General features: G+C 42.3%; 1 protein-coding gene across 1 annotated transcript; it reads right to left on the bottom strand.

The window, feature by feature from the left end:
- Positions 1 to 8,467: 8,467 nt before the first annotated feature.
- Positions 8,468 to 18,592, bottom strand: LOC102008652 (heterogeneous nuclear ribonucleoprotein A1-like). The gene is given in 4 exon segments (XM_013506747.1): positions 8,468 to 9,106; positions 9,108 to 9,322; positions 9,325 to 9,830; positions 18,528 to 18,592. Coding segments are annotated over 4 exon segments (1,089 nt in total). The 3' UTR covers positions 8,468 to 8,803.
- Positions 18,593 to 22,458: the final 3,866 nt, after the last annotated feature.

The following is a 22,458-nucleotide window of genomic DNA, read 5'->3' as shown; positions in this document are numbered from 1 at the left end:
GATTGAGCCCAGGGTCTTGTGCATACTGGGCAAGCCCTATACTACCACTAAGCCATACCCAGCCCTCTCTATTTCTTTAAAGTGTGTTTGACTTGAAGCTTTAGGGAATCAGGTTAAGTCTTGCAGAGTTAAGATACTACTCTATCTCTGGTGAGACCTCACTTTGTAAAATGCAGTAAAGCAAACCCTAAGAACATTATAGGTAAGTTGGAATGAAAGTAAAGTTTGTTCATCTGTCAGAATTGAACAAGGGATTTATTAGTGTTTTTCTTTTTCCTTTTTGGTGCTGGGGTTGACCCAAGGTCTTGCCATCTACATCCCCAGCCCTCTTTATTTATTTATTTTTTTAAGACAGGGTCTTGCAAAATTGCTCTGACTGGGTTTGAATTTGGGAGCCTCCTATCTCAGCCTCCTAGATTGCTAGGATTACAGGCAGGTGCCATCACACCTGGTTTTAGTAGGAATTTTTTTTAATGCCTTATTTAATTAAAAGTGATTGGAACCAGGTGTGGTGGTGCACTCCTGTAATCCCAGCACTTGGGAGGCTAAGGCAGGAGGATTGCTGCAAGTTCGAGACCAGCCTGGGCTACAAAGTAAGTTCAAGGCCAGCCTGAACCCCATCACAAAACCCTGTCTCAAAAAAACAAACCAAAAAAAAAAAAAAAAGAAAGAAGAGAGAGAGAGAGTGGTTGAAAATTGTGGTGAACTGGAAGGGTAAGGACTCTTAGAGGTAGCTACAGAAAATGGCAGGGTGGAGGCATTGAGCTAATTCTGGCTGACAGTCTTCTCTCTGGGCACTGTCAGAGACCTTAGGTAAAGCATTTCATTGAAACCCGGTGAGAGGTGGTGGTTTTAGTCAGCTTTCTACTCCTGTAGCCGATGCCTGAGATAATCGCCTTAGAAACAGCTTCTTTTAGCTCACTTTTGGGAGGTTCAGTCCATGGCCCATTGGCCCTATTTTTCCCGGTCTCCAGTGCAGGAGCCCATCTCAGAGGGGGTGTGTGAAGGAAAACCACTCACTTCACGAAAAAGGGCAGAAAGGGATAGCATCCCATGACCCACTGACTTCCCTGTAGGCCCTACCTCTTGAAAGTTACACCACCTTCCCACAGTGCCATGCTGGGTCCAGGCCTTTAACATGGGCCTTGGGGACATTAAAGGTCCCAACTGTAGTAGTGCTGTTGTCATCATTTTATAGATGAGGCTGTTACAGCTCAGAAGTCTTGAAAACACTGCCTTTCAATCACAGATGATCTGTGACAGAGCTTGGCCCAAGATACCCATCCTTACAATATACAGTCACTTTCCTTCCACTGCCCTGTTCTAGAGGTTCATCTTTTTTTTTTTTTTGTCTTTGCTGCCGGGTCTCGCTGTGCAGTTCAGGCTGGCCTTGAGCTCACTTTGTAGCCCAGGCTGTCCTCAAACTCGCAGTGATCCTCCTGCCTCAGCCTCCCAAGTGCTGGGATTACAGGCGTGTGCCACCATGCCCAGTGAGATTCATCATTTACATGTGTTGACTGCCTACAGTGTGTGGGGCACAGATGCCCTGATGAGTTAGACACGCAGATTTATTGAGGGAATTGCCTGGGAAGTGTAAAGATGGGGAGCAGGAGTGTGTGGAAAAAAGCCTTCCTCATACTACACTGGTCTGGTCCCTGTGAAAGGAGATAAGGGAGGAAGGTTGGGTATGAGCTGCCTTATATTGCACAATGGTTGGGGACTCTTGACCAGGCTGCCTGAATTTCCATGCTGAAGTTACGCATTTGCAACAGACAGGAAGGTGGGACTCGTCCCCTCCTCTGTTTGGGCCCTGGCATGAATGTGAGAAGGCGTGGCATAGTGTCGCTGTGCAAGTTCTGAATGTGTAGGGGCAGGAGATTGCCAGGACTCAGCTCCACGCAGCAGGTTCTCTGCAAGGCTGACCTGACCACAGGATCCTCACAGCTGCCACCTGTGGCGCTTCCTGTCCTGGGGAGGGGGAAGTAGCCCCCATGCCAAGGGAGCAGGGGTGTTGGAGAGAAAACAAAGCAGGAGATGGGTGTTTTATACAGGTGGACAGGGAAATGCCCTCTGGTAAGATGGCACTTGGGAGAAACCTGAATGGTTGGGGGAGCCACCTATGGGGCTACCTTAAGAACAGAGTATTTTGGGGAGTGTGGGGTGAACAGAAGCTCCATTCTGGATGCACCATGCAAGTAGAAGCAGACAGGCTTGCCATCTGACCACATGTGGGGATGGAGTGATGGGAGCGTGGTATTGCCCTTAGCTGACCTTGGGAAGGTCATAGCATGGGTGGTGTTGGTGAGAATCCAGAGCAGCTTCATTTAGTCACAAGTGTGAGATGCCGTGCAGATCCCTAGCTGTCTAGCAGCTTGTTGGCATCAGAGAGAAGCAGAGTAGTCCCCACATGGAGGGTTTTGAAAATCACGGCACTGGAGGAGGTCAGCCAGGACTGTGTGGTTGTGTAGACAGCCACGAAGCACAGGAGGCTTTGGAGCTTTGGCATGTGGCTAATCTGAACTGAGAAGTGCTGTGTCATACACTCCAGATTTCAGAGGCTTAGTATGAAAAAAATGTAACATCTCTGAGTAATTTTTCACTTTGGTTGTATTTACAGTGATATTATTTTGGATAGTTTGGGTGAAGTCAGATATGTTGTTAAAAGTTAATTCCCCCGGTTTCATGTGTGTATGTCTGTATGTATGTACCAGGAATTGAACTCAGTATTTTGTGCTTGGCAGGAAGGCGCTTGTGCCACTGAGCTATATCCCCAGCCCCTCCCATGTTTCTTTGGACATTGCTAGTAGAACATAAAATCACCTCATCTTGCTCTTACTGCACTGATGGAGTAAGTGCACATATACACAGAGAAGGCCCAGGTGACTGGGCTTGGGGCTTGGAGAGAGGAGGGAGTGTGGCCCAGGGTGGGGAGATGGTGGCTGTGGGCTGTGAACCTGTGAGTGTTGCTAGAGCTTCTCTAAAGCTTCTATTAAAGGAAAGCATCTGAGAGAAAGTAGGCCTGAATAATGTGTTACAGAAGATCGGTTACCTACAGCCTTGTATAAGTTGTGGAGACAGTCTCTGCCAGAGGTGAGCCTGTGGTATGCATGCTGCGGCCAGCTGTGTGTTACCAATTAAGGCTCTAAAAGGTTCGCAATCTCTGGTCTATACTTTTTTTTTTTAAACCAGTCTCATGCAGCCTGTTGAGAGAAAACTTGCAGCTTGTCTGTCTGGACAGTAGCCATATAGTGGAAAAGCACACATTTGTAGGGTGCTAGCAATAATGCAGGAAGGTTTGGTTTTTTGAGTTGAGGTCTCCCTATGCAGTTTAGCCTGGTCTTGAACTCACTGTGTAGCCCATGCTGTCCTCAGACTTGTCCTTGCTGTTGGATCAGATTTCTGCTCAGCTCACCATGTAGACATTTTAGGGGGCATGACCTTGGGGACTGTATCTGGTCCCTGGCTGCTATAAAACTTCTTACAGAATAAACTTCAGTATACAGTTACAGTTACAAACTTGGCTCTTGCTGCTCTGCATCCCCTGTGTCCTGGTTTTGTGTGTGCCTCTACCCCGGGCCCCGAGTGCAGCAGACACTCACACCTGGCCCCTTCCTCTCTGGCTCTTCCCCTGTGCCCTGCTCCCTGGTCACCATGGCGTGACTGGCTTTGTCATCCCACACCCTTCTGCTGTATTGTTTCTACTTTGGAGTCACCCCACCATGGACTGAGCTCCCAGAAACTCAGAGCTAAATTACATCTCTCTTTTTTGGTTATTTATTTATGTATTTATTTGGAGACAGGGTTTCACTGTGTAGTTTAGGCTGTCCTGGAAATCAAGGTGATCCTCCTGCTTCAGCCTCCTGAGTGCTGGGATTACAGATGTGTGCTAGGATGCCCTGATAAACATTATACATTTTTCCTTTGAGTTTCATTGTTCCATTCTGGAAAAATAAACCCACCACTTGCACATTTAAGAGTGTTTCTAATGTTTGTGGGTATGTGTGAAGCCCATGGAACTTGAACCCCTCAGAGGGGCCCTTGCATGAGTCTTGCCAGAGCAGACAGAAGATGACGACGACACTGGGAAAGGTCCAGTAGCACTGTGCAGTTTGCTGTTGACTAGAGCAGGATCAGAATGGGTCTCTTCTTTGTCTTGGGTTCCAGCCTGTGGGGTTGCACAGTAACTGCCAAGCCAAAGCTGTGGCTGAGAAAGCTGTGGTAGATGTAGAGGAGAGGCTCTGCTTAGTCCCTCAAAATCATACGAAAGAAGGGCTCTGAGTTGGATGCAGGACTGACAGTGTGATGGAAAGGTGCAGCTTTCGAGCTGGGGCACCTGATGGGCCTGACTCCATGGGACCCTGCACACATGTGAGGGTCTCAGGTGTGAGCTGGGGGCTGGCGCAGCTCTGTGTTTGCATGCTGTGGAAGAGGCGTCTGGTGTGGGTAGGTGCACATGTGTTCCCTGCAGTAGCCGGGGCATGGGCATCTGGACAGCCTAGATGTGGGAAGAAGGGGCTGTGCTCGTGCCTGCCACATGTTACTGGTCCCTGTGGTCTGGGAAGTGTTGGAGCAGCCAGGGTCAGATGCTCTCCTCTGAGACCAAGAGGGTGTGCTTCTGATGATGACATGCCTCAATTCTCTTCCCTCCCAGCCCCATCCCAGCATACTTAGAAAGGTAAAAGTTGCAGAAGAAAAATGCAGTTTCAGTCCTCTGTCGCGGAGACAGTTGCTGTATTTGTTCCCAGAGACTACTGCAACAAAGTTCCACAAATTGGTGGCTTATCTCAATAGCAGTTTATTTTCTGGGGGCCAGAAATCCAAAATGCAGGTCTGGATAGAGTTGGTTCCTTCTGGAGGTTTTGAAGATATTAGTCCTTTGAGAAACATTTAGCAGGTTTTTTTTTTTTTTTTTTTCCCCACTCTGGGTTGTCTCTTCACTCTGTTAGTGGTTTCTTTTGCTGTGCATAAGCTTTTTAATAAGATGAGATCCTATTGATCCTTTGTAGTATTTCCTGTGCGATCAGGTTTTGTTCATAAATCTTTGTACCAGTGTCTTTAAGAATTCTACCAATTCTATGTTCCAGCAGATTTAGTGTTTCTGTTTCATAATTTTTTTTTATAAACCTGGTTTTTGTTTTGAGATTATTTGTGTGGTTGTTGCTTTACATGTGCTTTATTTTCCTCTTGATAGTCTGAGTTACTATTTGACATTTTGGGAGAGAAGGGCGTTACCTCTTACATTGGTTGGACTTTGTAAATTACTGAAGGAGAGCCAGCAAAAATGCCATGTAGGAATATGTGGAGTGTTTTCAGTCTGGAGATACAGAGCCAGGTTGGAGCCTGGTCTCCTGTGCTCATCATTCTTCGTGTGCAGGTTAAGTGATGGGGCAGTGTCAAGAGCCTGGTAGGAAGGGTAGGCAAGTGGACAGCAGTGGGAGAGTTTGCTCCACTCAGCACCCTTCTTGCTAGCTACCCCGTTGTGTGGAAGGTGGTAGGGGTACAGACAGAAATACCAGCAGGGTTCTGAACACTTTTGCCATAGGGTAATCCACATTTTTCTTAGTTTGTATAGCATTAAGTTGAGCAGCTGCCTGCTGAACCCTAATGTGGAATAGTTACCAGTCCCCTAAGTTTGGATGTTTCAGACCTACTTTTCCCAGAACTTCCTGTGGTCCACTGGCTGCCTTTGCCTTGCAGCAGCGGTCAGTGGAGTGGGCTCTGTGACAGTGTTTTAATCCAGCCAGCATGCTTCTTTCCCAGCCCTCCTTCCAGGACATAAAGGCAGACTGGGATATTGCCGTAACATGGTACAGTACAGTACACAGTGACAGTTTAGGTGTAGAGCAAGGTCGGTAAGTTGGTGATGTACAGATCACAGAAGAGTGAGATTAATTTGTAAAATTTTTATTAATACCTTCACCTTACATAATGATTACATTCATTGTGAGGAGTTGTACATGTGCTTAACACATCTTAACCCTTTTTACTTGTCCTCCCCTCTCCTCCCTCCATTTCTTAGTCCCTTTCCCCTTGCAAAATATCTGTCTCCCTGTTTCCTATTACATGTTTTTCATTTTGCTTTTTATATATACTTTGGGTTTCTCTTAGAAAAGAAATTATAAATATTTAAGCCCATGTGTCACATTTACTTCACCTAACATTTTGATCTCAAAGTACATGTTTTCCTACAAAGAACTGAAATTTATCCTTTATGGCAGAGTAATACTTCCTGGTGTATAAATATCTCACCTTCTTTATCCATTCTTCTATTAGTAGACACATGAGCCACTTCCAAGGTTTAGCTTCTCTGAGCCATATAATGTCTTTAATTCTTTTGAGAAGTTACTTGGAGTGGGAAATGCTGGGTCAAATGGAATTTCTACTTTTAGTTTTTTCGTGGAGTCTCCCTACTGAGATTTCTTCTCCATACTGATTTCTGGTTGTACTACTTTACATTCCCACCAAGGTAGAAGGGTTCCTTTTTCTCTGTAGCCTCACCAGCATTTGTTACTTGACGTCTTGATAACAGCCATTCTTTCTAGAGTAAGATGGAATCTCAGTGTTGTTTTAATTTACATTTCTTTAATGTCCAGAGACTTGAGCAGTTTTTCATAGAAGAGTGAAGTTAATTGGCATAAGGGGGGGGATGTAGCTTTCTGGCACCTGCCTGGCAAGCGCAAGGCCCTGTGTTTGATTCCCAGCACCAAAAAAAAAAGGTATAAGGTTCTCTCAGGGAAGGAAAGAATGGCAGAATGGTGTGTAGGAAGGGTAATAGTTAATTGTTAATGTGTATATGTGTATGGACACTTGTGTACAAATGGGGCCCTGGCTGGCTTAAGTTCAAGTGGAAATACCCTGTGAATAGTTGGAAATATTAAACTGAGAGGACAAAGTGAGAGATTTATAGGGGCAACAGTTTGGATGAATTACAAAGATGTTGGACATTGTCAAAGATCAACAGACAGTTGAAACATAAAAGTTTAAAGCTCTGTAACATAAATGTAGTTTAAAATTACTCTTGTAGTAACTGGTAGTTAAGTTATACCTGAAAGATCTATTTTGAAAAGATTATCTTAATTTATTAAATATTTTAAGGAATAGTAATTTCTTCCTTCTTAGGGTTGTTGAATTTCATTTTCACTTAAGTAAAATACTACTAACCTCAAAATCAAATATTTCTTTTTTTTTTTTTTTTGTCTTTTGTCTTTTGTCTTTTTGAGACAGGGTCTTGCTATGCAGTTCAGGCTGGCCTAAAGCTCACTTTGTAGCCCCGGCTGGCCTCAAACTTGGAACAGTCCTCCTGCCTCAGCTTCCCGAGTGCTGGGATTACAGGTGTGTGCCACCACGCCTGGCTAAAATCAAATATTTCACATGAAGAACGTGACTAGAATGTATAAGAAAGGTATAACCAATTGCATGTGTCTATATCTGTGTGTATATATGTATATATATGTATGTATATCTATAGATACATATTTTTGAGACAGGCTCTTGCTATGTAGCTCAGACTTGAACTCACTGTGTAGCCCAGGCTGGCATCAAACTTATTGCAATCCTCTTGCCTCAGCCTCCCAAGTGCTGGGATTACAGATGTGTGCCCACATGCCCAGCAACCAGCTTTATATTTAACATAAGTCTTTTGGAAGCTAATTTTTAGGTTTTATGTACATGTAGTTAACTGTTTGTCTTCCATTTTTATGTTTTTCTGAACCATGCCATGTGTGTTTGGGTTGCCAGTCTGCCAAGCGTTCTTTTGCTCAGTTCAGGATAGAAATCACAAAAAGACAAGATGCAACCCTTTTCAGTTTGAGTCGCCCTCAGTCTGTGTTACCAGCTCTGTCTTGGGCTCTCCTGTTCAGTGTGGAATAGAATTATGAAGGGGCAAGCTATCTCATCCGCATGAAGCTTTCCTGAGGCTTGTGCATGGGATGGGGCTCTAGAGCGGCCTCCTGAGGACTTGGAGGAAAGTTACTGCACAAAGAGGTGGTATGTTCAGCTGTCATGTGTGATCACAAGGTTTCTGCCCACATCTCGTCATTCTTTGCTGCTGGCACCAGGGTCTGCACTTACACTAGGATGTCTTCATCTGTGTTTGGTCCTTTTGTGCTAGCTCTGCAAAGATGGTGAAAGATCACGTTATTGGTCAAGGTTAAGTCTGTTCTGCAGATCAAGGTTTCAAGGAAATTTGCAAGGGAGCCAGCACCCTCTGAACCTGGTCATTGCTGGAAACAGTTCCTCAGTAGTTCTTGAAAGCATCTAGCATTGGTGATCTGAATTACATAGTGAGACCCTGTCTCAAAAAACAAAAAAAAAAGTTACAACTTCTGTTTACTTTTTCTGCCTTCAGAAATGCAAGATCCAAGGACCTGAAGTGATCTGTGTCTTGCTTGTAACTTGGGCCTTAGGGGAAATGTTGCTGTTAGAAGATGACATTTTCCGGTGTGTTCCTAGGAAGCAGGAGCAGTCTAAAAAAGGACACGTTTATTCAGTGTCATGATCAGACTATTACATTTAGCAATCAACAGCATGGGTGCAAAAGTCTACATTAAAGCCCTTTGTTGGAATGCTTTACACTTTCCGCAGAGCAGAAACTAAAGTAACCTGTTATACAGTTAGTCACAAATACAGTCCTCGAGTTTTTTGCCCATATACATGAGTATTGTCTAAAACATGTCTTCTTTGTGGCAGCAAGGCCGTGCCACCACTGTGCTTGGCTGAGTTCACAAATCTATTGTTAACCTGTAGGCTTCCCTGTCACTTCTCTGGCTCTTCTCTCCTGCTGAGCTTTGTTTCCTGGAAGCGTTTAAAACGTTCTGCCACTGCCATAGCTACTGCTGCTGCTGGAACCACTGTAGCCACCTTGATTTCGTGGTTTGATAAAGTATTGGCTTCCACCATTGTAGGACCCAGAGCTTCTGCCTCCAAAGTTTCCTCCCTTCATGGGTCCAAAATTTGAAGATTGATTGTTGTAATTGTCAGATTCATTGTAGCTTCCGCCACCTTCATAATTACTTCCATCATTACCAAATTCATTGTAGCCATCCCTGCTACCACCATATCCACCTCCACCTTGGCTGCCATCAAAGCCACCTCCACCGCTGAAGTTTTCCTCCGTGACCAAAACTGTGATTGCCACCAAAACCACCTCCACGACCACCACCAAAATTTCCAGAACCACTTTGACCTCTTTGGCTAGATGAAGCACTTGCTGTCTCCTGCTTCCACAGGGCTTTTCTCACTCCACAACTGTGGCTGTTCACAGTGTGGTATTTCTGAATGACAGGCTTATCCACAGAATCATGGTCATCAGAGGTACAGAAGCAAAGCCCCTCCTCTCTCCACTACCTTGGTCAGTCATGATTTCAATCACGTCGATTTTTCCATACTGTTCAAAATAATCTCGTAGGTGATGTTCTCCAGTATCTTCTTTAATGCCACCAACAAAGATCTTCTTCACCATTAAGTGGGCACCTAGTCTTTGAGAATCTTCTGTTGAGACAGCTCTGTTTGGTTCCACTACTCTTCCATCCATTTTGTGTGGCCTTGCATTCATGACTGCATCCACCTCCTCCACAGTGGCGTAAGTGACAAATGCAAAGCCCCTGGAATGCTTGGTGTTCGGATCTCTCATTACCACGCAGTCTGTGAGGGTTCCCCATTGCTCAGAATGGCTTCCCAGGCTCTCATTGGTGGTCTCAAAGCTCAGCCCTCTGACGAAGAGCTTTTGCAGCTGCTCGTGCTCCTTAGGAGACTCTGACTTAGACGGCAGTCGGAAGAAAGACTTAACAGTGCTTCCTCCGCAGTGTCCACCAGCAGAAAGCAGGAGCAGTCTATAAACAAGCAAATAAGCAAAGGAATGGCCACCTACTTTATTTCTTCTTGGAGGTCCCAGGTGCCTTAAAAATATTAAGTCTTGAACAAAACTGTTGGTGTTGATGCAAAAAGCAGAAGTCTATAGCAATACATTTTTTGTAACAAGTTATCTTTTATTTTATTTTATTTTTTATTTTAAAGAGTAAAAGAAGGATAACAATAATAGGAGGGGCTTACCAAATTACAGACAAAGTGGTAGGAAATTAATAATGGTTATTGTTTTACATATTGTTATCTACAAGATAGTTTCTTAGGAAAACAAATAGACAAATAATAATGAGTTACAGACAAGAGACGTAGGAGATTATCAGTAGTTATACAATAATTTGGTGTCTTCAAAGTGGCTTCTAAAGAAAATGAATAGAGCTATACATGAGTGACCTATTGAATAATCATTAACTATTCTCAATGGTTGTAGGAAGCACACAATAATAAACATGCATCCATTTATGAAATAGGATAGGAACAATGCAAACATTACAGAGTTATGGATAGATTAGTAGGAAAATATCAATGGCTGCTGTAATACATGGTGGTATCTTCAAAGTGGTTTCTCAGGAAGACAGATATGCAAGAAGGATCTAACAAGTAGTTACAGCCTAAGGGTTGTCAAAAATAGCATATTACCTCCTCACCAGTGACTCTTGTCACTGAGGTGTGATGGCTGGAAGGAAGCCAGGATTGAAAAGAAGGACCGAGAGACTTGCACCTGTGTCTAGCAGCAGGCTGTTTTCTTGTTCCTCCATAGTCATGATTACCCAGAGCTCCTCTATGGAGATGACAGACTGGCCAGAGGGAGAAGGCAGAGTATGCTCCGGGCCCTCTCATTCCTGTTGGACTAACTGGTAGGATGGGTCTGAGCTCTGGGGCCTCCACTTCAGAGGGCAGACCAATCTCCAGTGGTCACCTTTGCATTCAGGGCATGGCCCTTGAGGCCTCTTAGGGCAGTTCCTCTTGAGGTGGCCTGGCTTTTAACAGCAGTAGCAGATGAATGCAGTCATCAAGTTCTTCTTGGGGCCCCAGGAATCAGACCTGGGGTCTGTTTCTCTTAGTGCTGCAGCAAAAGCAGCTGCTTTTTCTCGGTCTCTTTGTTTTCTCTCCTTGGTGTCCTCGTCATGGCTATAGAATACTGAGGAGGCAGTTCTTACTAACATTTCAAGTGAGCCGTCTGGGTGAAAGCCATTCTTTGTAGCTTTTTCTTTCCAGCCTCCCATCACATTGGGACCCCACAACCAGTTAGTGTCCTCTCCTCAACTGTCAGCACAGGCAGCAGGAATCCTGCTGCAGACTTCTCTGGAGCTCCACCACAGCCTGTACTGTCAGGGGAAGAATGGCTTCCAGGGGGTCTCCCCAGATATTGCACAAGGTCCTCCTGGTTTACAACTTCCGAACGGCTCTCGTGACCCCAGTCCACAGGACCTCTGACTCCTTGGGCTTAGTTTGTATTCTCATGTTTTCCCAAGTTATCTTTTAAATACTGATACTGTTTACGTAGCTTCCTAGGAAGAAAATAATTATGCCAGTTACCTTAAGAGCCACATCTAAAGACTTGATTTAGTGTTTGAAGCATATGATTATTGGATGAAGATAACTGGATGAAAGACAAGAATATGTACTTTAATCCTATATTGAGTTCTCCACTGTTTATCTTTTTGTACAATCAAACAGACTTCCATTTGGACACACCCACCCCCCCTTTTTTTTTTCTTTTTGAGACAAGGTCTCGTTATGCAGTTCAGGCTGGCCTTGAGCTCACTTTGTAGCCCAGGCTGGTCTCGAACTCCCAACGATCCTCCTGCCTCAGCTTCCTGAGTGCTGGGATTACAGGCGTGCGCCACCACACCTGGCTCCTAAAATTCTTAACTAGTGGGATATGAGTTAACAAATTCATAACATTGTTATATACAGTTATCTGTTTTCTTGTTGTTGTTTGTTTGTTTTTTAATCTTTTTGAGACAGGGTCTCACCATGCAGTTCAGGCTGGCCTTGAGCTCACTTTGTAACCCAGGCTAGTCGCCAACTCCCAATGACCCTCCTGCCTCAGCCTCCCAAGTGCTGGGATACAAGTGTGTGCCACCACGCCTAGCTGTTTTGTTTTGTTTTGTTTTGAGACAGGGTTTTGTTCTATAGTTAGGCTGATCTTGAACTCTGTAACTCAGGCTGGTCTCCAGCTCATGGCAATCCTCCTATATCGGCCTCCCAAGTTCTGATATTACAGGCCTGTGGCATCATACCTGGCTTGATAAAGTTACCTTTCATTGATAGATATTTAAATACTATTGATGTATTGCTAATCAACTAAATATTTTGGATAACTAGAATATGTTATTGCTTTGGGTATGGCTTTTTATAGTAATTTTCAAAACCCCACTGTCTTAGCAGTTGCAAAATTTTAGCCCGTTTCTTCCCCGACTGATTGAAAGAAGATAGATCACATCTAGTTTTGAGTTTAGTACATTCTGCAGCTGAAAGCTATAAAATGTGCCCAGACATTTTGATAAGCTACACTATCACTTTGAAAAATTATTTTGGCATGCCATGATCTAGTTGTTTTTTTTTTGTTTGTTTGTTTTTTGTTTGTTTGTTTTTTTTTTTTTAACATTCATTGCTTTACTAGCTATAATTAATTTCTAGACTTAAAACTTACTTGGTTTTTTTTTGGTACTGGGAATCAAACTCAGGACCTTGCACTTGCCAGGCAGGCACTTGTGCCGCTGAGCTATGTCCCCGGTGCTTAAAAACTTGCTTGAAGAAAAACGTTTCTGTAAGAGATGGGCCAGGGATATAGCTCAGCGGCACAAGTGCCTGCCTGCCAAGCACAAGGGCCTGAGTTCAATTCCCAGCCAAAAAAAAAAAAAAAAGAGATGGTATTAGTTTATGAAATAATTTAACAATATCAAAGCTCAAAAAAAAAAAAGCTCCCTGTGTTTAGAAATTCCTATATATACTCATTTGTGGATACCAGAGTGACGTGGTATGACTACATTTAAGCAACATGCCCTCTTAGGACTAAAGAAGCAAGACAAAACTTTCTGATTTTCAGAAAATCAGTTTTGTTTAGTATGGACTCATCATCACCCTCCAAAAATGGCTAAGTGAAAAACAATTGAACTTGTACTTTTATCCATTTAATACATAATTTATGCTTGGAAAAGTTGATTTTGTGCCAGGCGTGGTGGTGCAAGCCTGTAATCACGGCACTTGGGAGGCTGAGGCAGGAGAATCGCTGTGAGTTTGAGGCCAGATCTAGTTTTTGTTTTTTTTTTTTTTTTGTCTTTTAGAGGTAGGCTGTGTAGTTCAGGCTGGCCTTGAACTCACTTTGTAGCCCAGGCTGGCCTTGAGCTCACAATGATCCTCTGGCCTCAGCCTCCGGAGTGCTGAGATTACAGGTGTGCACCACCGTGGCTGGCCAGATCTAGTTTTTTATGTGATAAAATGTTTCAACTCTGACAAAGTGGATTCTTCATGTTGGAGCTTTCCAAAAACTTAAAAAATCTGCTTATTTTAATATTTTTGTTTCTAAAAAACTTGGATATGGTTTTTAAAAATTTTACATTTGTTAAAGATAATTTCTCCTAAATCAGATTTCTCATTTAAATTTGTAAAATTTAGTTGTTTCATTACTTTTCCAACAATTTTATTCATTAATTTTGCTTATGTTAAGATTTCATTTCCCTGCATTTTCTTTTTTTTTTTTTGTACTGGGAATCGAACTCTGGACCTTGCACTTGCCAGGCAGGCACTTGTGCTGCTGAGCTATATCCCTGGCAAGATTTCATTTCATTTGTTACTTTTCCAACAAAAGCTTTTAGAATTTCATAATAATGAACTTTGTTTTGTCAGGTTTTGACGTTTTGTTTGGCAGGTATTTTATGATCTTCTGCAAGGGAAGGAAAAGAGCAGTGTAGCCTTAAGCAGTCGGAGGGCTTAGGGCAGGAATGGACGCTGTTGCTGATGAGGGAAGGACGACTCAGCAACACTCATGCTTTCTGAAACCTTTCTGGGTATAATCACTTCTATCTCTTTTTATGCATTTCTTTTGTAGTGTTTGAATTCATTTGTGCTTTAGTGTTACATTTAAACTTACTAGACGCTGGTTTTAGCAGTGTTAGAGATTAGATGTTTCCTGCTAAGAGCCTCATATTTTGCCCCTGGAAATGGCCATTCTGGCAGGTGACACCTGTCCTGGGGAAGTGAGGTCAGGAGACTGGCTTTGACTGAAGAGCTGTGAGAAACTCACTTTCAGGAGGAAGCTGTCAAAGCCTCAAGGCTCCTTTTGGCACAGATCTGGTTTTCTCTGGCCCTTGGATCAGCAGGATTCAAGATGCTGGCCATTTTTGTTGCCCTGTGTCCCAAAATGATCATACTGGGTGACTGCCCTGAACATCCCTGCTAACTCAGTGTAGACACATGGCATAAGCAAGATAGGAACCTTTGGTGTTAAGCTGCTACAATTCAGTGCTGTAAATACAGTGTTATTTCTGCAGTGTAATGTACCCTATTTTAACTGGTCTTCCCTGAGCTTGTTCCTTGGCTCTCCTTACCCTGGTTATTTTCAGTTCTTTTTTTTATTCTATCAGTAAACTTTCTCTGTTCTTGTTGTGCCATACATCTGACTTTGTCATCGAACTTTCCATGATTACACTGAACTGTAATGAAATTTGATCTGTTGAACTTTCAGTCCTGTCAAGCACAAAAGGTAGATGTTTTGCAGTTCTCGCAAACAGTTCCTCTGGGCACATTGTATTATCTTAGAATACTTGGAATTAGCATCTCATCTTTTGGGTGTAAGGGAGGATATCTGGTATAGTCATGTCCGGAGGGGCGTGTGAGTTGGTGCAAGAACTAATGAGTCTTTGTTCAGCTCAAGATAATCATTTGGTGGAGATGGTCAAAGACAGTGTTGTACCAGGTATGATGGTGCATGCCTGTAATCCTAACACTTGGGAGGCTGAGGCAGGGGGATCACTGAGTTCAAGGCCAGCCTGGACTCCATAGTGAGTTCAAGCCCACCCTGAACTACACAGTGAGACCCTATGTCACCCCCCCATAAAAAGGTCAGTGTTAACCAGTAGAACTTTTTAAAATGATGTTTAATCATTTTTATTGAGGTGATACTAGTTACAATGGCATCTACATAGTATATTGTAGAATATATTTATATAAATATCGCATGCTATATAGACATGGAAATTTAAAGTCATTTAGAAGTCCTATATAAGTAATATTTTCTACCTCCTCAGTCTTACCCTTCAGCGTTCCTCTAACAGTTGCCTGTTCCTACAGTCCCTTACGTTTTCTTTGTGTGTGTATGCCTGTAAATAGATCTACCTCATGCATTTTTTATAATCCAGAAGTTTCCCTACTGGGAAAAGAAGAGGAATGAAGCTTGAAGCTATCACTTTTTGTTTGGTTAGTTTTTTTTGTCTTTTGAGACAGGGTCTCTACGTAGTTCAGGCTGGTCTTGAGCTTACTTTGTAGCCCAGTCTGGTCTCGAGCTCGCAATGATCTTCCTGCCTCAGCTTCTTCAGCGCTGGGATTACAGGCGTGTGCCACCATCCCTGGCTGAAGCTGTCACTTTTCAAACAACAAATATTGAATCAGGCTTTACAGTTTCATCTCAGATTAGTTTTGCACAAAACTTATATTAATTACCTCAAAGATTCACCATGAACAGAACAAAGACTCCAGAATCTTCAGCTGCATATATATTTTGTATGGGGGGTTATTCTCACTTATTTTCAATTCAGTTTTTTAACTGGTGCGTATTATATAGAGTATATGTGCTGCCGAAGCGAGCACAAGTCATATAGAGTAATTGGTTTCATTTTGGTATCCATACATGCATATATTATACTTAGATCATTTCTAGCCCTTTTACCTCCCTTTGCCCTTCCCTTTTTTATTCCCTCTTTAATAATCTGTCTTCTACTTTCATCTCCCCCCGTTCCACCTGTGAGAGTGTTCACTACAATTCGGGTGGATGCACATCTCCTGTATTTCACACTAGTCAGCTGCATATAGCTTTTGAGCACTTGAAGTGTGGCTAGTGTGACCGAGGAACTGAATTTTAACTTGAATTTAAATAGCCATGTGATTAGTGGCCACCATACTGGACAATGAAGTAAGACTTAGAAGAATGTGGAGTATTAATGATAGATGAAAAACATCTAGAAATGCTGATAGCTGTAATTGAATTACTTTCGGCAATGCATGTACAGTTGTAAGCACGTAAAAAGAGATGGCTCTGCATTTCTCAGAACAATAGTTTTTTTTCTGTCTTTCTGGGACAGGGTCTCTATGCGGTTCAGGCTGGCTGTGAGCTCACTTTGTAGCCCACGCTAGTCTCGAACTTGCAAAGATCCTCCTGCGTTAGCCTCCCGAGTGCTGGGATTACAGGCGTGCACCACCATGTCTGGTCTTCAGAACACTGTTACAGAAGGGGTGAAATTGGGAAGATCAGTGAACTTCTTCAAACTGATCTCTCTTCAAGACACCTCTTCCTTATTACATTACTTACTTGGGAGTGGTGGCGCTAACGTATTCATCAATTGGTTGAAAAAGTACTGATTTAAGTATAACTGAAGTACTTAGGCCTCTTGTATCTTTGTTAAATGGACCCACCACTTGGGGCACATTGTATCACTCTGGAAATACACAAACTGGATAGCTGAATCAGTGCTTTCATTTTAAACTGGTCCGTTTGCAATTCCAGTCCCCAGTCTGATCATGAAGTCACAGCTCCTGGGGCCCTGGCTCCCAAGACCTGCAGTGAACCTGAGCGAAGTTTCCTGGGTGTTCTCTCTTGCACCACTGTGCTCTCATTGCCAGCTGGGGGAATAATTGCTTTTACCACCAAGACTGTTTTCAATTGTAAGGCCCTTAAGCTGGCCTGAAATACAACACTGGGCAGCAGAGCAGCCTGGTGTGTGCTGTGTCTCTGGGCCCGCGCTGTCGAAACTTAGTCTGCAGAGGCTGCGCTGCGGACGTCGGCCTTCCAAAGCAAACAACCCTGGGCAGCACCTGGAAATCTTGTATTTCTGTGTTCATCCTTTGCCCTTAGTGAGTTGAGGCTCCCTGCAGAGTCACACTTGAACTTTGTAATAGAGAACCAAAGTGTTACCTAACAAGAGGAAGGGCTCGGATGTGACTATAACTAGATTATTACAAACTAAGGTCATTTCATTGTTTTGTTTTTCTTTTTAAAGGATAAAGAAATTAGTTTTTGTTCCAAAAGATTGTTTTAAATAATTACTATCCAGATAATCTTATTGGTGAAGGAGTCTGTAAGATTAAACAAATATAAACAATTATGTAATAATCTATTTGCATGGCATTTTGTAAAATGCAGAGGCCACAAAGTGCATAGCTGGTACTTCCCATTTGCTCACTGCCTGTGAGAAGAGAGAGAGGGGACGGGAGGTAGGACGGAAACGGGGAGAGAGAGAAGATACGAATACATTACTGTGCTTCACGAAGGAGAAACAATGACCCTGAGAAACAGTTGGCTAAGACCCAGCTATTATGTAACAGAGGGGAGCTTGGCTACCAAACCGCAAAGTCCTGACTGCTGGGCTGGTGCACTTTCTCTTCCTCCCTCCCACCTGCATGAATGGCAGTACTCCTCTGCCAACTTTAAGGGTTCTGGATTAGCCATCTTATTTTTATGTCCTTAATGGAAACCACTTAGAATCGAAAGTAAAAAAGACCAATTCTAAAGTAAGATAAAATACTTCTTGTGAGACCTTGTTTTAATCAGTCATGAGCCCTGTCTTTTTTTTTTTTTTTTGTCTTTTTGAGCCTTGAACTCGCAGTGATTCTCCTGCCTCAGCCTCCTGAGTGCTGGGATTACAGGTGTGCACCACCATGCCCAGAGAACCCTGTCTTTAGTTAATTTAATTTTGAGTGAGAAAAAGTGTACTTTGAAGGTCTTTTTCTCTTGGCATGAATTTTTGAAGAAGGGACTGTTAAAAACAGAAGATTTCTGATATATACAGCATGGCTTTTCCTGTTTTTCTTTTTTTGGTCTTTTTGAGACAGGGTCTCACTGTGCAGTTCAGGCTGGCCTGGAGCTCACTTTGTAGCCCAGGCTGGTCTTGAATTCACAACAATCCTCCTGCCTCAGCCTCTCGAGTGCTGGGATTACAGGCATGCGCCACCACGCCCAGCAGTGTGGCCTTTTCTTTAGAATTTTTTTAACAGAATTTAAATTGAAATTTAAAATTGGTACTGACTAAATTTCACATATGGATGGGTGTAAAGATGAATGGGCTTGAGTTTGGCATTTGGCTGTCTGCCGGCAGTGGTCTGCTCTTGGTTGTCACATATCTGTCCCTCGTGGCCAGGACCCCTCGGTATGCTTCACCTTGGCAGGTCATCCCTGAAAGTTTCAGTGCGGTAGCCAGTCCATGAACCAGCAGAACCAGAAATAGAGTCTCCAGCTTGGCCAGATGATCCCCTCCTCTATCAAAAGGCTGGCCACTTAGCAGCTGGTGTCCACACCCTGCTCACAGACTGAGGTTTAAAGGAAGAAGCTGGATGACCACCCCGGAGCTTCGAAAACATCTCCACCTGCCAGTATGGTGCAGCAAGAAGCATAGTAGTCTGAAGCCTCCTTCTCAGCCTTTACTTTTTCTTTCTTATCCTTGGCCTACTGTACTGTGTAGATGATGATCACTAGTGAGGCTGTGGCTGTCACCTGACACAATGGGCAGTCCATTGTTAAACATGCTACAGGGAGAGTTCTGTTAGGGACAATAGCACAAGTGGAGTTTTTTTTTTTTAATCAACTTTGATAAGGTCATGAGGGTCCAATGTGTTTTGCTTTATTTTGAGTTTGTATGCCAGTTTTTTCTTTTTTTCTTGAGACAGGATCTCACTGTGTAGTTCAGGGTCGGCTTGAACTCACTATGTAGCCCAGGCTAGCCTTGAACTCCTGGTATTCCTCCTGCCTCAGCCTCCTGAGTGCTGGGATTACAGGAGTTCACCATCATGCCTGGCTCTTAACTGCTTTTTGAAGCTTCTACTTGGTTAAAGAAATGTAAAATGTCTTGCTGACAGCAAGAGATCCTGTGGTTCCTGAAATTTAGTTTAGGATTTTGGCGTCTGTGTAGTATCTTTGCCTGGTTTTGGTACCAGTATAATGCTGGCCTCATAACATGGCTTGAAAAGTGTTTCCTCTTCAGATTTTTGAAAGAGTTTGTGTAGAACTGACTATGTTTTCCTTAAGTGTTTGGTAGAATTCAGCTTTGAACCATGCTACTATGTGTATAATTTATAGATCTACTTTGTTCTGTTGATGTACCAACCCTTTTACCAAAATGAGTTGATCTCTGTCTCTCAATATTTTTGTGCTGAAATGTACTTTGTTACGTAATATGATGTAAGCATTTCAGGTTTTTTGTTTGTGTTAGCATGGTAGAGTATATATTTTTTCATCTTTTTACTTTTAACCTATTTCTGTGTTTATATTTAAGTGGAAGCATATAATTAAGACTTGCTGGGGTTTTTTTTGTTTGTTTGTTTGTCTTTTTTGAGACAGGGTCTCACTATGCAGTTCAGGCTGGCCTTGAGCTCACTTTGTAGCCCAGGCTGGTTTCAAACTCACAATGATCCTCCTGCCTCAGCCTCCCTAGTGCTGGGATTACAGGCGTGGGCCACCATGCCCAGCTTATTATTGTTAATAGCTACCTTATCAAAGTCTGTTTTCAAGTGAGTCACCATTTCCTGTATGTAAGAATCTTGTAATAGTTATCATTACATTTCTCTACTCCTGTCCTTTATGTGACTGTTGTCATACATTTTGCTTAAACATATGTTATAAACCACACATTCTGTTATAAACCACACATTCTGTTATTATTTTTAAGTAGTCAGTTTTTATCCTTAAAGGATATTTAAATAATAAGATGAATGTACTTACCATTTCGGGCTCTCTGTGTTCCTTGAGTGGATCCACATTTTTTCTGGTGTCATTTCGCTTTTGCCTGAAAGACTTCTTTCATATTTCTTGTAGGGCGGGTTTGCTGCTGCTGAATTCCTTCAGTTTTTACATGCCTGAAGAAGTCTCTATTTCACCTTGGTTCTGAAAGACATTTTTAATGAGCGTAGAATTGTTGTTGTTTTTTTTTCCCCTTAGTGTTTTAAAGTTTTTTGCTCCATTATCTTCTCATTTGCATTACTTCCAACAAGAAATCTGATGTCATCCTTTGTCACATTTAGTGCTTCTCTCTTTTCTGGGTGTTTTAAGACATTTCTCTTTATCACAGGCTTGAGTAATTTTTATAAGGTGTGTCCTTTTCTTCATATGTCTTGTGCTTGGAGTTTGTTGAACTTCTTGGATCTGTTTCAGTTTTTTTTTGGAGACTAATTCTTCATATATTTTTCTGGCTCTTTTCCTTTCTCCTTTTGGACATAAATCACGTTTTTTTTTTTTTTTTTTGGTACCGGGAATTGAACTCACAACCTTGTGCTTGCCAGGCAGGCACTGTGCCACTGAGCTAAATCCCCAGCCCCATAAATCACATGTTTACTAGAGTTTTTAAAGTTGTCTCAGAACTCATTGATGCTATGTTAATTTTTAAAAATTATTTTGTGTAGGTTTTTTTGCAATTTATAGTTTAGTGGACCTTTTTCTAAATGCCTTAATTTATCATTAATATCAGCATTTGCATTTTTCATCTTGAACATTATAGTTTTTGTTCCTAGATGTTTTATTTTAATTTTTTTTAAGACAAAGTCTCACTATGCAGTCCAGGCTGGCCTTGAACTCACTATGAATTTTAGGATAGCCTTGAACTTATGCTGATCCTTTTGCCTTAGCCTCCTGAGTGCTACCTAGGATTACAGGCATGTACCACTGTGCCCAGCTGATTCTACATCTTTTTTTGTGTTTTTTGTTTTTTGGGTACAGGGAATTGAACTCAGGGCCTTGCACTTACCAGGTAGGTGCTGTGCCAGTGAACTATATCCCTGGCCCTCTACATCTTTTATAATATCTTCAATTCTCTTACCTTTTTAAATGTACAGAATATAGTTATAGTAACTGTGTCAGTGTTCTCTGCCAACTAATTTCTGTGTCAGCTTTCAGTTCATTTAAGTGAATTCTCTTCATGTCCACTCCCTACTAATTTCTGAATTTATGCAGACATTGTACATTTTACCTTCTTGGTTGCTGGCTATTTTTATATTGTTAAAAATAGCCATGAGTGTTATTCTGGGACCACAGTGGAATTAGTTGGAAACAATGTGGTCCTTTGGAATCTTGCAAGATTTGTTACGCAGGACCAGAGTGGTGTTTAGTCTGTTCCTCAGTGTAGTGTCCTAGCGCGCCTTTAATTGTGGGGTTTTCCAGCCTGGCTGGGCACTAATGCCCCAAGTGGGGCATTGGATGCTGTTTTCTGCTGTCTTTCATGTGCCCCATTTAGTTCCTTCCATACACATGGCCATTCTTACCCTTGGAGTCCTTGAGGGGCAACCCTTTGCAGTCTGTGGTGTTCCTTCTCTATGAGGTACCGTGTCTAGTTTCTCCCACCATCGCTTCAGCCTCACCATCTGGGTTGATATTCCCTGAATTGTAACCAACTTGGCCACTGTTTAATGTGATCACCCTCAGAACTGGACGTGTTGTTTAATTGGTGGTCTGTCTGGGAGTCTGAGATCCAAACATTGGTGAAATGATTTATAGAAAATTTTCAATAGTCAGCTGGAAAATATCATGTAATAAAAGTTACAGAAAATCTTAGCTTTAACTACCTTTCATAATTTAGGAAAGATAGTATAGTAGAAAAGATTTTTGAAAGTAGCAAAATACTTAGTAGTGACACATTAATCAAGTGACTTAGTCCCATGGTGGATTGAAAATTATGTTCTTTTATTTACTATATATGAATTTTACTCTGTACTTCTAAATAAGATGCATGAAGCCCAGTTCTCTGCTGAAGAGAGTGTTTATTGTTGTGACTCAATACTTTTGCTATAGTATGTAGATCAGTTCTCAAGTCCTTCTTGGGTGGCCTAATCTGCTGAAACTCATACAAGAACTAATGAAGTTCACTTTCTGCTGCTGTGGTTTTCATTTTCTAGTGGTATATTAATCAAAATTCTGACATAAAGAATATTATAATTGAATAAACCCATTGTTGGGTTAGTTTAACCTTTTTTCCCCCACAGTACTGGGGATTGAATTCAGGTGTTTAATTTTTTGCTTTTATTTATTTATTCATTTTTTATTTTAAAGAGTAAAAGAAGGATAACATAATAATAGGAGGGGCTTACCAAATTACAGACAAAGTGTTAGGAAATTATCAATGGTTATTGTTTTTTTTTTGTTTGTTTGTTTTTTTGTTTTTTTTCTCCGGTACCGGGAACCGAACTCGCGACCTTGCGCTATAGCCAGGCAGGCGCTTTTGCCACTGAGCTAAATCCCCAGCCCTATCAATGGTTATTGTTGATATCTTTTATTGTACTTTTTTTTTCCATTCCTTGCTTGTTTTTTTTTATTTGTTTGTTTTGGTTTTTCTCCGGTACCGGGAACCGAACTCACGACCTTGCGCTTGCCAGGCAGGTGCTTTGCCGCTGAGCTAA

Source organism: Chinchilla lanigera, unplaced genomic scaffold, assembly GCF_000276665.1.
Source record: "Chinchilla lanigera isolate Chin_1 unplaced genomic scaffold, ChiLan1.0 scaffold00113, whole genome shotgun sequence".
In the NCBI taxonomy this organism is placed as follows: Eukaryota; Metazoa; Chordata; class Mammalia; order Rodentia; family Chinchillidae; genus Chinchilla; species Chinchilla lanigera.
This window is presented reverse-complemented; position numbering and strand designations above follow the sequence as displayed.